At 42.1% G+C, this 15,610-nt stretch overlaps 1 protein-coding gene across 2 annotated transcripts in view; it reads left to right on the forward strand.

The window, feature by feature from the left end:
- Nucleotides 1-15,610, forward strand: part of PRKN (parkin RBR E3 ubiquitin protein ligase) — a 1,267,469-nt gene that overhangs the window by 451,307 nt on the left and 800,552 nt on the right. For both annotated transcript variants that reach the window (XM_074988686.1, XM_074988685.1), the window contains one exon: nucleotides 6,835-7,075. In XM_074988686.1, coding sequence (XP_074844787.1) covers nucleotides 6,835-7,075 — 241 coding nt within the window. The remainder of the gene's footprint in view (nucleotides 1-6,834; nucleotides 7,076-15,610) is intronic.

Raw genomic sequence — 15,610 nt, forward strand, 5'->3', positions numbered from 1 at the left:
GAAGAAAAAAAAAACATGGAATTTGCATTTTGTCAGAGAATCTTTGGCTTTTTTCCCCCCTTTGTGGAAAAAAACCCACCATATTTTAGCTATTAATTAAATGTTACTAAAAGTACCAATGCCACTTACTAAATGCATGTAAACTTCCTTTCTTAGTTGATTTTATGTGCTCTGATAGTTTCAATGAAACCACATTTATCTGATCAAATTGGGACTGGAACCAGATCAGATAATTTAAAAAAAATGTGAAAGACCTTTCTGGCCCTTACTTAGGGTAGCCCAAGCTGGAGTTTTGATGAATACAGAAAGCCAAGTAAAGGTACTTGCATAAACAAGGTTCTCCTCTATATCAATAAAACATTGGCTACGTCTACACTAGCCCCAAACTTCGAAATGGTCATGCAAATGGCCATTTCGAAGTTTACTAATGAAGCGCTGAAATACATATTCAGTGCCTCATTAGCATGCGGGCGGCTGCGGCACTTCAAAATTGACGCGGCTCGTGCCGACGGGGCTCCTTTTCAAAAGGACCCTGCCTACTTCGAAGTCCCCTTATTCCCATCTGCTCGTAGGAATAAGGGGACTTCGAAATAGGCGGGATCCTTTTGAAAAGGAGCCCCGTCTGGACAAGCCATGCGGCAGCGAGCCGCGTCAATTTCGAAGTGCCGCGGCTGCCCGCATGCTAATGAGGTGCTGAATATGTATTTCAGCTCTTCATTAGTAAACTTCGGAATGGGCATTTGCATGGCCATTTTGAAGTTTGGGGCTAGTGTAGACACAGCCATTGTGTTCAAAAGATACCTATGTCTTCTGCAGCTAGGGAAGCTGAAGCATTTCATTTTAATCATGGAAAAGTGAAGATTTGTTATGGTCTTTTTTATCAGAGAGTTTGGGTTTGGTTTTTTTTATCTCAAAGATTAGGAACTCTGAAATTTTAATACAATTCTGGAGAAAAGTGGTATCATCTTTACACAGAACTCTTGGATGACAAGATTGATCTTAAAGAAAAACTAAGGGGTGTCTTGTAGTTGACTTACCGCTGATGGATCCATAATTTTTCATTGGCAAGACACCTCCTCCATCCCACTGGTCTTAACTCTTCCCCCTCCGGTGGTAGAGGGGCCTGATGTAAATCAGCCTCATACTGGACAGTGTTTGCTTTTCCTCTCTGTATTTACTTATCAGTATTTTCAAGGTAGTCTCAGGTGTGGTCCTCCACCAAACAAAAAGAAACCCATTTACAAATACAAAACAAAAAGGGAAATCTTCCCCTGCCTCCTGATGAGGAGTGGGTGTGGTAGGTTGTCCTGTCATATGCATGGAGGTGTCAGTCTCTCCTGTAAGCAAACACTCTTGGCTATTTCTCCTAAGCAGGGCAGAGCAGCCGCTCGCCCTGGAGAAGCCGATCCCCCAGCTGCCGTAGTCTTTTCTAATTTCTCTCTCTTCACCAAAGGAGGGATTTTTAAAAGTCCCAGGCAACCCTTAATTGGACTCGTGTCCCTAATTGCCTGAGATTATAACTTCTCATTTTGTAGGTCAGAGAGCCCTTGTGATTCTGGGAAAAGCCCTACCTGCTTTTCAATACTGTCTTCAAGCATCCCAGGCTGACTTTGTCATACATGAAAAAGGAACAGAAGAGGACATGTATTAAAGAACCATATTTCCACTTTGGAATTAAAATTCCTTCAAAACAGGGCAGAACAGTTTAGTATTTTGTGACAAGATTTTGTTTTCCTGCCATTTATATTTCTTCTTTAAAAATGTTACCATACCATGTTAAATTCATTAATTAAAACTTTTTCAACACTATCATATTACCATGCTTATTTTATTTTCTGTATGTGTCTTGTATGTATCTTTAAAATATACTTTAATTAATAAAGTTATTGGCCAGATTCTGCTGCCCTTTCTCATGTTGAGAAATGAAACCACTGGGACAAACAAGCTAAGGTACTACAGGTTTTTCTTCTGTTGTCCGGCACGCACCTGACCAGTCTCAAATGAGGGAGTTTGCCAGATGAAGGGAGGTCACCTGTCTCCCCAGCCTGCTGCATCTCCCTGCCGTTGGCTACACACCCCACTGTCCCCTTGCTGCCGACTCCCCCACCTCCATCCTCAAGGGCCCACTTACTTAGTAAGCCTGGCTCCTGCTGGGCTGACGCTAGGCCTGGCTGCTGGCCCTGACCCCAGATGTGGCTGGGCTGCTAGATGTGGCCCCAGCGGCACCTGCTCCAACCCCAAATAGGCTGCTGGATGTGGCCCTGGCCCCAGCTCTGGTGATGCATGCTCCTGCCTCCGTTGGGCTGCTGAACATACCCTGGCTCGGCTGCTGGACATGTCTCCAGCCCCGCAGGTGCTAGCTCCAACTCCAAATGAGATGATGGGAGTGACCTCTGCTGTGGCCCCACAGGTGGTGGCTCAGGGACACAAGCCCTGCTGTGCTCCCCTGCACAGGATTGCTGGCCCCCTGTTACTCGGCTCCCTCCTGGCTAGCCCTGCCACCCCACTTCCGCTAGCCTCCCTGCTGGGATCTCTGGTCCAATGACCTCTGTTGTCCGGCAGCACCATGGATGTTGCCTGACTAGAGAATACTGGTTTTGGGAGGTGAAACGTGTACTTTAATTTAGCTATGGCAACATAGTCTGGCCTTGTGCAATGAGAAGATGTGCTGGGCCTGTACTGTAGGCTAAGCCAGGTGTGCGCAAACTGGGGGATGTGCCCCCTTGTGCGGGGGGGTGAAATTTCAAAAGGGGGGGTGCAGCACAATCAGCTCCTTCCACCCCCCTGCTGCGAGGGCCTGCCTTTGCCTAACAGCAGCCTCTGTCTGCTGAGCAGTGCTGCCCTGTGCAGCGCTGCCTGCCTGTCTCCCGTCCTCTGTCTTCTGGCTTTATTTCCAGTCCCTGTTCCCCACCCTGCCTCTGCAGCTGTGCTGCAGCCTCTCTGGGCTGGGATGACCTGTGCTGCCAACCCACCTGCCCCCTGGAGGGGCCACTGTCCCCCGGGAGCAAGCTGGGAGGCACGTATAGCAGAGACAGCTGAGTAAGAGTAAGCTTTTACTGGGAGAGTTCAGGCTTTTTTTTTTTTGTAAGTGTAATTATGATGATCTTTTGTTTTATTCTTTTGGTTAACTTTGCCCAGGAGGGCTGGAGAAGCAAAAGGGAGCAGGTTCTTTAAACAGCAGGGAGCTGTTGTTTTTTTGTTTTTTGTTTTTTTTCCCTCAAGCTGGGGAGTGGGTAGGTTGGGCTTTTGAAACATCAAGATAAAGAGTTGTTAGATGAAGCATTCTCCATCTCATTAAAAAAAATTGTAATATGTTACTGTTTTTGTGTATGTATATTCGCATTTACGTACTGATTAATAAATTTTTACATGCTACATACTTATTTTCTTATATATGCTGAAAGGTTTGGGTTTTTTTTTATATGAACATAACTGAAATTTCCATTGGTTTGGATTTTATTAGATGGGTTGGGAGGCCCCGGCTAATTGTAGAGCTGAAAAAGGGGGTCTGGCATAAAAAGTTTTCTCACCCCTGGGCTCAGTAACCTGAAATTCAACAAATTGGTTAGAATTTTGATATAAGTAATTGCCTTATTATTTATACCACAGAAAAAAATTTTGTAAGTGCCCAAGGCCGGCATTTTTAAAGTTATTAAAGCATTGTTGTGATCAGTGTTGCAATGCTAAACCAGTTTAGAAGCCTGTATCTCATATTAAAGGGAATTAGGCACTTAGGAGTCTAAATTCCATTGACTGTAATTTTCAAAACGAGATTGAGGCTCCTAAATCCAGTGCTGAGATCTAAGACAGCAGTGCCTAAATACCTTTTAAAATTCTGGACCTAAATGACTTAGGAGCCTCAGTATCATTTTTCAAGTGTCATTGCTCTCAAAGTGATTTAGGTTCTTCAAGCCCAGATGCTCAAAACAGTTTAGGTGGCTAACTTCCGTTGTGAGAGTGAGAAGCATTAATACTTCAGAGGATCAGACCCTAATGGTCTAAGGCACCTTTGAAAAAAGAATTTAGGTTCCCAAGTCACTGAGTCTTTTTGGAAATTTTACCCCACATCTTACCCCCTCACCCCCCATTGTTACAGTGTCTTTATTTTGAGTAGTAGTAGCAGTAAGCCTCTTCCATGTCTACATCTTGGAGCATAGGCCATTGACAACCATTCATCAGTGTCCACTGTCTTGGGTGATCCTTTCCTGTTCTGACCAGGTGTGTCCCATCTTTTTAGAGTCTGCCTTCTGGTCTCCATGCCAGGTGTTTGTTGGGTGACCTCTTTTCTTTTTCCTTTTAGCCCAGATGAAAAAGGAGAGTTGGGCGTAGGTCTAGCACCCCAGCCATGTAAAACAAACACAGCTACAGAAACATTGTCTTTATTTTGAGAGCAGTTTTAAAAGAGCTGTTTTGTGTTGGATTCTGTGTTAATAAACTAATTTATAAATCAGTTTTAGTATATTCTCTTAAAATATTATGGGCAAAAAAGGTGTTAAGTAAAACAACCAAACCTTGGTCTGTTAGTGATAACATGATGTTTTCAAGGTAAAAATGAATGGCAGCATTGTTTGAATATTAAGTCTGCAAAGTCCTTACTGTAACAAATCTCTACTGACGGAGTTAATGCTCCTCTAGAGAAAAAAATGTGTTATTGAAATTCAATATAACAAATTTTCATATTTGCAAATCAGACATCAGGAACGGTAATGTACAGAAGCCTTTGGGGGAACACTTCAGTCTCCCTGGACACTCAGTAGCAGATTTAAGGGTGGCAGTCCTGAAACAAAGAAATTTCAGAAATCAAATGGAGAGAGAAATCTCTGAGCTGCAATTTATTTGCAGATTTGACTCCATTAACCAAGGATTAAACAGAGACTGGGAGTGGCTCACATCTTACAAAGGCAGCTTCTCTGCCCTGGGTGTTAAGATCTCCCCATTAGACTCTGACAGTGGCTCATATCCCCTTGTCTGATCTGACTTGTTTTTTCCTCTTTTGATACCTACTATTGATAATGGGCCATTTCCACCTTGCTGAATAGATCTTGTCAGCTCTGGCCCTCCCTTTTTCTGTGACCCCATTCTTTAAATACCCCTCTGAAACCCCCCTCCCCCACTTATGCATCTGATGAAGTGGGTCTTTGCCCACAAAAGTGTATGCTCCAAAATATCTGTTAGTCTGTAAGGTGCCACAAGACTTCTTGTTGTTCACTTCAGTGAAGTTACTCTAGATTTACCTCAGTGAAACCAGGCCAGCTCTGTGCCCTCTATGTCTGTGTGTAGGAGAGTGTCTGCATTAAGACCTGGAGCACATGGGGAGGAATAACGCTCTATCTGTGATAGTCTTCCTCATTGAAATAGAATCTGCTCAGTTTTGGACCTCATTGTTTAAGCATATCATTTCTAAAGGTAATTATCACCAGAGTTGGCGGGAGCAGAGAGAACATGGGGCAGAGGGTTTGGCCCAGCTTTTCAGAATTTTCATACTCTGCCAGAACTCACAAGGGTAACCAGCTAATGTGAATAAAGACCATCCGTCCATCTGTTTCTTAACTGACACTGATTTGCCACAACATAGACACTTGCAGGGTCATTCTGGAACAGCTGTTTTACTTCACCTTTGTAAGATGGTATGCCAGCACACCTGAGTGGGCTTGCAAAATTGTTCATCTCTTCCCTCTAAAACAATAAACTATCCACAAAGCCCATGCCAGTTTACAGTGGGGCCTAAGTGATGAAACTGAAGAGTGTTAGCAAAATGATTCTTGGGAATACATCTAGGTTTATTCCCATGTAGTTAGGCATTATATACAATTCAGTCATAATAGTAAAGACAGGCTGGGCCCTCCACAGGTAACATCTGCAGGACAATTTCTGCTAAAACATGTAGGTCAGCTCTAATCAGAGCCATGTTATGCAGGATGGAAAGGACTATTCTGAGAGCAGTTTACCATAGGGCTAGTCCCACTCCTCAAATGCTTCTAGGTGGACAGGGAATAGCTCTCTCTGGCAGAGCTCTGAGGATGGAGGAGACCCCAGTAATCCTCCCTCATGCATCTCCCAGTCCCGTCTGCTGGTCTGTTCACTTTCCCCTGTGTATCCCCTGTCCTGTCTGCCACCCCTGGACGGTTTAACCAGCCCCACTCCTGGGGCACCCAGCATCACCCTCCATAGAGCCACAGTGAGTGTGAGAGGAGCATGCTGCCACCAGACCCATTGGTAGTCTAAATCACATGGCTCTAAACAAATTTGTGAGAAGTCAGGAATGATTAATTAAATGCTATAATTGTAATCTTTATCATTCAAACAGTGTGAACTGGAAAAAAAATAATGCACTGCATGTTTTTTTTTCAGTTTTCCAACCTGAAGTAGCAAGAAATGGGAGGATAGTGTGACTTCATTCATCCCTCACACGCTCTAATTCAAACACTGCTATGAACACTTTTAACTTCTATCATTATTAGTAAAACAGGATCATCACATTAATATTAGAAACTGTTTTCATCATTATCTGTAAGAATATATTTTATAGATTGGCTTTGTTTAGCTTCTGACTTGGTAGCACTTCTCTATGTTCATCCACAAAGTTACTCATGGCTGTTGGCTCAGGTATGCAATCTTTTTGTTAACCATTTAGGATTAGTGAGAATTGCAACCATGTTGCCAGTGCAAGTAATGCTAAATCTTGCAGTTTACGCTTGTCGCTTTTGTGTCAGCTCTCTTAATGCATATTGAAATTCCACACGAAATGGATTGGAGATTACTTAACAAATGCAAAATTGGAGACAGTGAATTTCATCCACGTGTACCAATCATATATGGAATTTTGTTTTTCAGAAGTGTGACCTGGCCCAGCAGAGTATAGTTCATATTATTCAACGTCCACCAGACAATGATCAGAAAAGGGCTGGCAGTGAAATTGCCAATGCTGTTGATCTCCTAGGAAGCATGGAAAAAGAGCCTGAAAGTCTAACCCGTGTAGATCTCAGCTCCAGTGTCCTCCCAACTTATTCTGTTGGATTGGCTGTTGTTCTGGATACTAAAGACAACAGCATTTCCCTTCCTGCTGAAAAATCAGGTGAGTCATTGAGAGTGTACAATTCAAAACTTAGAGTTGGTGTTTCAAACCTGTCGTTCATAGTGTGATCATTCTATGCAATGGCAAAAACGCCGTTTCTTTTAGTCTTTATAACAGACAATGCTGCATCAGTTATCTACAGTGAATATACAGTTGAACTTTTCATGTGTTTTCTACTGGGTACATTGGTAGGAATACTTTAAGGATGAACTGACTGGTTGCCTCTTCTATCTCTTAACTTTTAGGATGCTATTAAGTAGTGCAGATGAATAAAACAGGTAAAAGGAGCAACCACTGTCTATTGCTGTAACTAAAGCTGAAGCCAGTGTCCTTGGCTAGAATGTTAGGTAGCTCATACATTGAAATATTAATTAATTTATTTAATTTACAAGTTTTATGGTAGTTATATGTTCGTAAGTTGTATTATAATACTTCTGTACAAGTTTTGTAAAGACACAACTAGCAGAAGTTAACATATAAAGATAGATGATATGCTGTGGATTAAAAATAATCTTATACACAAAATTTCAGTTTAGAATATCCATTCTTTATTTCTGGCATCTTTATTGGGCATGAATGAAGTAACAAAGACATCAAGAACCAGCACATTACTGTAGACCGGGGTTCTGCAACCTCCGCCTCCAGAGCCATGTGCTGCTCTTTGAGGACTTGTTTGTGGATCCCAACACTATAATTGCAAAGGAAAAAAAAACAAAACAAAACAAAAACAAACAAACAAATAAAAATACCTCTCCCGTTTATATCCAATAAAATGTCTAAAAGCCCAGCAATGAACAACTCACATCTACACAGCAAACAGTGTCATCTTGAAATGTTGTATAACTCTCCCTTTACAATGTGCAGTGCATTGTGAGATATGATAATATATCTATGTTTTGATCATGCTGCTAATGGATTTTTAAAAGAAAAAGGAAATTTGCAGCATTCCTGTTGTGAAGGGCAACCCATGTTTTAAGAAAGAATACAGAAATTAAATGTAAAGTAAAACTGACATAATTAAAGTGGATTCAGGATGAAAGTTACGAAGATAGTAGCACAACACACACTTGTAAAGTATAAGCAAATGGAGTATGTAAAAAGTTTGTGGGCATCCTGCAGTAAACATGTATCACATTATAAATAATTGTGTGCACACTATTCTTGAAATGTGGCTTACAAAAAGTATGCTTTGATGTTATTTATTAAGGACTGTATTATATTCACATACAAAGCAGCCCTTGAATTATTGAGTTTTTACCAAATTGGAAAAAAAAATGGCTCTTCTTGCAATTTTGGTTGCCGACCCTTGCTCTAGATAATACTTAGTCCTGGGCTTGATTTATCTTAGTAGGGTCTCTAAAATAGAATTTCAATCTTCTAAGTGGAAGCATCCTTCCATAATCCCCCTGAAATCTATGCATCTCCTAAAAGAGCAGGAATCCCTCCGTGGAACACTGCAGTACTGAGGTGACTTTTTCTGTTAATTCACTGAAGATGATGTTTAAAAGATGAGTGCACAAACCCCTTTTCATAGAAGGTGAAGAGTCCAATTCTAGAAATAAGGCAAACAGACACCTCAGAGAGTAACCTGACCAGAAAGATCCTATTTACAATATATGGGTTATCCAAACTGGTAAAATAACTTTTAAAGAGCATTGTACATAAATCATTCACAAAGTGTACAATTAATGGGTGGGTCACAGAATTGTTCTGCAACTGACTTGGTCAGCCTCTCATTGCCAGCTAATGATGAATGAGTGTTGTTTAGGAACAAATTAGTGCCTGGCTTAATGATGCATATCTCACACTCTGAATGAATAATGAAACAAGAGGGGTGCATGCTAATTTAAATCTGATCTTTTGGGGCACATATGATGAGTTTGGGCTTGCTGTCTGAAGCACTGGATTCTGAACTGTTGGATTCTTCTTTTTATTATTTTTTATTCCCTGAATACCATATTTACATGAGCTTAATAACTTTGCCTTTCATTGCAGGGAAATGTGCACGTTTAAGACTTCTTGTGGCATGCCTGCATATTTTCCTGGAGTTGTGTCTTTTTCACACCCTGCAACCTCCATAAGGCCTCTGTCAAAACAAAGTGTGCTCATTTGTCATGCAAAGGACCCCAATGGCAAGATGATAATGTAACTGAATGTAGATTGCCCATGTCAGCAGACTAAGTCTATCTGTGATGCAGTTAAATAGTTTATTTTATGAGCAAATTAAGACTGCAGATTTAGTGAGGCTATGTCTACACTCAAAGTACCTGAGGGTTGGCAAACATATTAAGGCAAAAAAAGCAGTCAAGTAGCACTTCAAAGACTATTCAAAGCTCACTTATTAGGTGAGCTTTTGTGGGACAGACCCACTTCTTCAGACCAAAGTCATACCAGAACAGACTCAATATTTAAGGCACAGAGAACCAAAAACAGTAACCAAGGTTGACAAATCAGAGAAAAATTATCAAGGTGAGCAAATCAGAGAGAAGAGTGGTAGAAGGAGGGGGGGTGGGTCAAGAATTAGATTAAGCCACGTATGCAAAAGAGCCCCTATAATAACCCAGAAAATTCACATCTCAGTTCAAACCATGTGTTAATGTATCGAATTTGAATATAAAAGAGAGTTCAGAAGCCTCTCTTTGCAGACTGTTGTGAAAACTCCTCTTCATTAAATCGTAACATTTTAAGTCATTAACAGAATGGCCCACTCCATTAAAATGTTGCAACATGTGGTATCACCCTTTTACTATCATAGCAGCCAGTATGTTGCTATTTTATACTTCCTTGTTTTATTTTCTACACCTTCTCACTTTTGTTAAGGTGTTGGACTTCCCAAATATGCTTACCTTTAATAAAGCTTTGTTTGGTTACATATTAGGGTCTGTAGTTACAATGGATAATTATAGCAAACAGACTATAACAAGTCCACTGTATTTCCTTTACAGAAATCTTACAAATCTAAGGCTATGTTTACGCAATGAGATACATTCGAATTTAAGGCAGTTAGCTTGATATTACCATGTGACTGTCTTCACTTTAAATACCATTAGCTCAATTTTGGAGGCACTAATATCTCTATCTTAATATCATCAGTATCTGCTGGGTGTACAGTCAACTTTGAATTAAAAAGGTTGAATAAAGGCCAGTGTGGAAGCATCACATCTTAAAATAGAATTTGTTAGCCTCTAGAGGTGTCCTGTATGTAACCCACAATGCCCCTCGCTGATCTGCTCTGGCCGCTGTTCTCCAGGTATGCAGGAATTAGGTAAAAGGAAGACCATGAATTTCAAACTGGGACCAGGAAGCCTGTGGCTGTGGGGTCATGTTTGTATGAGAGGCTGAGAAATGTCTTCCTTTCTTTGCTGTTAGCTCTGTGAGCTCATCTACCCATTATAAAATAAACCCAGAATGGTGTTTGTGATTCTGTCTCTACACTTGATATTTTTTTCTGTGCTGCCTCGCTCTAGCCACTGCCCCACCGCACCACATGGCAGCAAGGCTGTTGAGTGGGTCATGCTTTCATAAGAGGCCAAGAAACTTTTTCTCAGTGGTTAACATTTGTGCGCATCGTCCCTCCCTCCCCCCACCACAGGCACCACATAGTTGGGGTCTTGTCCATGCTTAACCACATCACGTGGGTAGCCCCCAACCCAATAAAATGACATGCCTGCCATTCGGTGCTGACCATGCTGCCAGGCAGCACCACGTCCTGGCTTGCAGGTGGTTAGGGCTCTAAGGGCAGCTGCGGGGGGGAAGTCTCCGCCAGTGGCTAATATTTTCAGGGGCTTGCTGCCACATGGGGGGACTATTTCAACTGCCCCCTCCACTGAAACCCCTCTCAACCCCCACCCCAACCAGAACCCAGGGGGCTAGCTGCTACTAGGGGGGAAGTCTCCCCTGGTGGCTAAGATTTTTGGGGTGTTGCTGATATCCCCCATGTTGACAATTTCTGTGTAGTGAAGAGGGAAGACAAAAATCTTTTTTTTTTCCTAGCCATTTCTATCCTCTTTCTTCTAACTCTGCACCCCTTCATGTAGGGAAGAACGGGTGCAGGGCCAGTTGAGAATAGAGTGTGCACAGAAGCAGTACAATGAATTGGGAACCCCAAAACCCTCTCCTCAGCAACTCTTTTTTCCCCTGAATCTTTACTATCAACTCTTTCTTCATGCTTGTCATTGGCCTTGTGTTATTTTGAGGGATCAGATGCAATCAAGGGAGGGAGGACAGTCAGTGGGTGGCCTGTTCAGAAGATGCACACCTGCTGATTTTTATAAAATCCTTGATAATTCAGTTACAGAAAAGAAAGATTTATGTTAACTTTGCCATCTTTGTCAATGCCCTGCAGTTTGTTCCTTCTGACTGGAAGAATGGACATTTGCTCACTACAGGAGGGGAATGAGGAAAATGCAATGTGGAAAGATGGTGTCAAATACCAGCGAACATACCCAGAATGCTATGGGGATGAGGGAACTGTGGGATGGATTCCCACAGTGCACTGCTGCAACAGTCGATGTTTGCCAATCAAGTGTGACAGCAATATTAGTTACCTTTATGAGGAGCACGTGGGGAGGTGAGGACAGTCAAATTTGAATCAATAAAATCCAGCATTACAAAATCAATGTTGTTAAATTCCAATTTATCTCATGGTTAGACATAGCCTGTTTCATTTCACTCACCTCTTCCAAAGTGCAGGATCATTATTCAGCCTCTCCCACCAATACACACACTCTCCCTAGGCAGCTTGAGAATGTGGGCACACAAGCGCCAAAGCATCTTGTAATGGACTTTGCAACTGGATCAAGGGGTGCACTGGGTGGTGGTTTGTAAGCAGACTTCAAACCTTCATTGTTCTCGATCCATTCTGTCCTCAAATATTGCCTTTCACCCTCACACATATTGTGAAGCAGAGAAGAAGTCCCAATCATTTAATCATGTATATACTTCACACTCCAGATTAGTCTGTAAGCAGCTCTTCTTGTCTTCATGCAGCCAAAATAACATTCCACCACCATCCCGCACCTTCTCACTGTATAGGTGTGAGCATGGTGGAAATCAGGGTAAGTTTTGTAACTCGGGGCTCGTTAGCTGGTGGCCGGGTAATGTGCAGTGAGGTACTCCCCTGGGTCCTAAGCAACCCAGTTTTTTACTGTTAGAGCAGGCAGCTCCTAGCACTCTCACCCACGGCCAGGCTGTAGTAACCAAATGGTTAAAGTTCTTTTTGTTGTGCCGGCTGTGTTGCAGTGACAAAAGGGTTAACAGCAGTCAGGCTCAGAGCTTAACTAGTTACAGGTTTATTAAGCTACAGTTATAAGCGTGTGGTTACAAAAGGCTATTGTCTACTTCTTATATGCTAGCAAAGTACAGGTGTTAACAAGTTACGTTACAATCCAATACAAAGATATCTGTTACCATCTAACACAATGATATCTTGACACAACGACATCTAGTTACAGAGCTCTAATTCTTTAGCTGTGCACAAAAAAGTCAGAGACCTAGCATGGGTGTATCTTACCCTCTCTGCGTCTCTCGATACCAGCGTAGCCAAGCTGGATCGGTCACTCAATTCCGCAGAAAGACGAATACGAGGTTGGGCGTCCCCAGTTGTGGACCTCGGGAGGCAATCACCTGACCCAACCAGTAGGTAGTTGGTGGAATGCACTCAAAGTTAGAGTTCTGCTGGAGCCGTCTTTTATACCCCTCTGGGTTACGTATTCTCTTTCTTATCTAAGGTGCCAGATCATACTGGTCTGTCTTTTGTGACGCCAGTTTTTTACAAGGGCATTTCTTACTTAATTTGCACTTGTAAGACAGGAGATAAGCAATTTGAGAGTACAGGACATTCTTTTTGTGTGGGCGGGGCACTTCCCCTTCTGGGATGGTTATGTGTGTGCATCATATCAATCAATGCCAGCTGGGGTGATTTCTTCAGGGTCCCCCCCCTCTTGTTGACAGTTTGGCCTGTTAGCCTTCTATCTGTACTTTCTGCTTCTCAGGGTCACGATGAGCTAACACATCTGGGCCTCAATGAGGGCATCAAAGACTGTGCTGTCAGCAGCCGTTTCCATGCCCTGTGTGCTTCTCAGTGGGGGGGGGCAGTGAGCAAGCTGGCTTGTAAGGGGGAGACTTTGTCTGGCTACAGGGCTCTAGATGATAAGGTGAGTTGACATCATCATACTGGGGACAGATACCTCATTGATAACCATGTTCCTAGAAGGTATTAAAGTATCAGCTTTCATCATGGTGAAATAGACCACACCTCCAGAACATGGAGAGAGTTGGGAAGTTGATATTTATGAGTATGAATTAGAAAGTAGAAAAATGTCTGGAAGAATAGCCAAAGCAAATAAATAGAGTAGCTCCCAGCACTGATGGGGTTAGCCCTTAACCCAGCTTAGCTGCTGCTACTGTGCCAAAAGGCCTGTCCCCTTGAATCCTGCCTTAGGGAAACATAAGACATGCACATGAGTCCATTGTAACAGGCACAGAAAGAAGTAAAAATAGGAATAAGACACTCCAGTTTGACATTTGCTGCTTCTTCATACTGGTAGTGAAGGCCTTACTAGAGCTTCAGTGACTATGTTCAAAGCACCCTTCCTGTGTAATGCTAGAAAGAGCATGTAGCATAGCCAAAATGTGTGTGTGTGAGAGAGGGAGAGAGTGTGGGAGGGAAGAGACACCTTAACCTAAGATTTACGGTTTTAATGTCTACAACTGTCCAAATAATCTTCTTAGAAAAGGTAATAGCCTGGTGAGATATAAGAAAAAATATACTTAATTCAGGATATCACTATAGTTTTATGAATATTATTTGAAATATGGATATTTCTGTTATTTAATCGTTAAAAATCATGCAGCAGTTTATAATCTATAAGACATGTTTGAAAGCCTTTTGTCACTTAAGTACAGTAATAAAACAACTTAATATTGTGTTTTGAATTGTTAGAATGCTTGTAAAGGATAGGAGAGTGTTCTGTAGCCTAATATTGCTTGAGGCAAGTGGGCAGCCTAAGTTTCTGCAATAGTTTTAGAAATGTGACAAGTAATTCTAAACATGTACTGTCAAATTAGTTCCAGGTCAGGTAACAGTATGATGTTCATCTCCACTTCCCCATTTTAATATGGCATTAGTCTGAGTACTCCTGGCTCTAAAATACACTGCTGGTTTTTTTCTCATCATCTCCTTGAGAATATCATCAAAATGTGGGCACTGATCCATCCAAAATGGCCTCCAGCATTGCATGAACATCTATACTGATACTGTGAGACGTGAACCTGTATAACTGCTCAACAACTGAACCAGACAAAATGAAGACAAGTACAACTGTGTGGTTACTTTTTTGCTCATGACTTTTTTAGCCTGCTGTGTCAGTAAACTGGATATCTAAAATGTACCATTCATGTATAAAAAGAAAAAGTGTTCTAAGCTGACCTCTCTGTAATTTATGAGCAATTTTCAAAAGGAAACTATTTTGTACAAAGAGTTTTGGTTTTTTTTCCCCATGTTTATAGGAGACAGGCTGCTGCTGATGGCAGAGTGGGGGCTGGCAAAAGGAGCAGTTGCCCCCTGACCCTCTTGAAGTGCCCTGAAAGTGCTACTTCCACTGTGCGTGGCTGTGGTGGGGGGGACCCAGTGCCCTGCTCATAGAAATATGGGGACTTCAAAGTAGCTGGGGGCCTTTCGAAAAGGAGCCCCATCTGGACGAGCCACATGGCGGCGAGCTGCGTCAATTTCGAAGTGCTGTGGCCTTCCGCATGCTAATGAGGCACTGAATATGTATTTCAGCGTTTCATTAGTAAACATCGAAGTGGCCATTTGCATGGCCATTTTGAAGTTTTTGGCTAGTGTAGGCACGGCCCTTCAGTCCTATTTGATTTGTCAGTTTTTATTGCAAATGTTTTGGTCCTCTGTGCTTATAAATGTCAGTCTGTTTTGGAAATGAGATTGATCTGATGAAAAGTGTCTGTCCTACATAAGCTCATCACCGATTAAATCATTTTGTTAGCCTTTAAAGTGCTACATTTCTGCTGTTTTGTTTTGTTTTGTTTTTTGTTGGAGTACAGACTAACACAGCTACCTCTCTGTTACCTAGTAAATTTGTTAGTGTTTAAGGTGCTACAGGACTGCTTGTTGTTTGTGAAGCTACAGACTAACATGGCTACCCCTCTGAGAATAAACATGTTTGGGATATGATCCAGAATTTGTTTAGAGTTTGTGACAGGGTCAGACCACATGGCTACAGGAAAGTGGTAGACTATCATCATCAGTAACTGTGGGCTCAGCGCCCGTTGGTGTCTGATGCCTCTCTCACTATTTCCTTCCATCTTTCCCTGTCCAGTGCAGAGTGGCTTAGTTTCTATAGACTAGCTCCGCACCAATCTACTATATCATTTATCCATTTTCTGTGGGGTCTGCCTTTCCTATTCGAACCATCCATTTTGCCAAATACCAGGGTCTTGATTTTTCATTCATCGTTCATTCTGCAAATATGCCCAAATAGTTGTAGCTTCCATTTTATAACCTTCTGCAGCAGATTC

The sequence above is a fragment of the Carettochelys insculpta genome, chromosome 3 (genome assembly GCF_033958435.1).
Source record: "Carettochelys insculpta isolate YL-2023 chromosome 3, ASM3395843v1, whole genome shotgun sequence".
Lineage (NCBI taxonomy): Eukaryota > Metazoa > Chordata > Testudines > Carettochelyidae > Carettochelys > Carettochelys insculpta.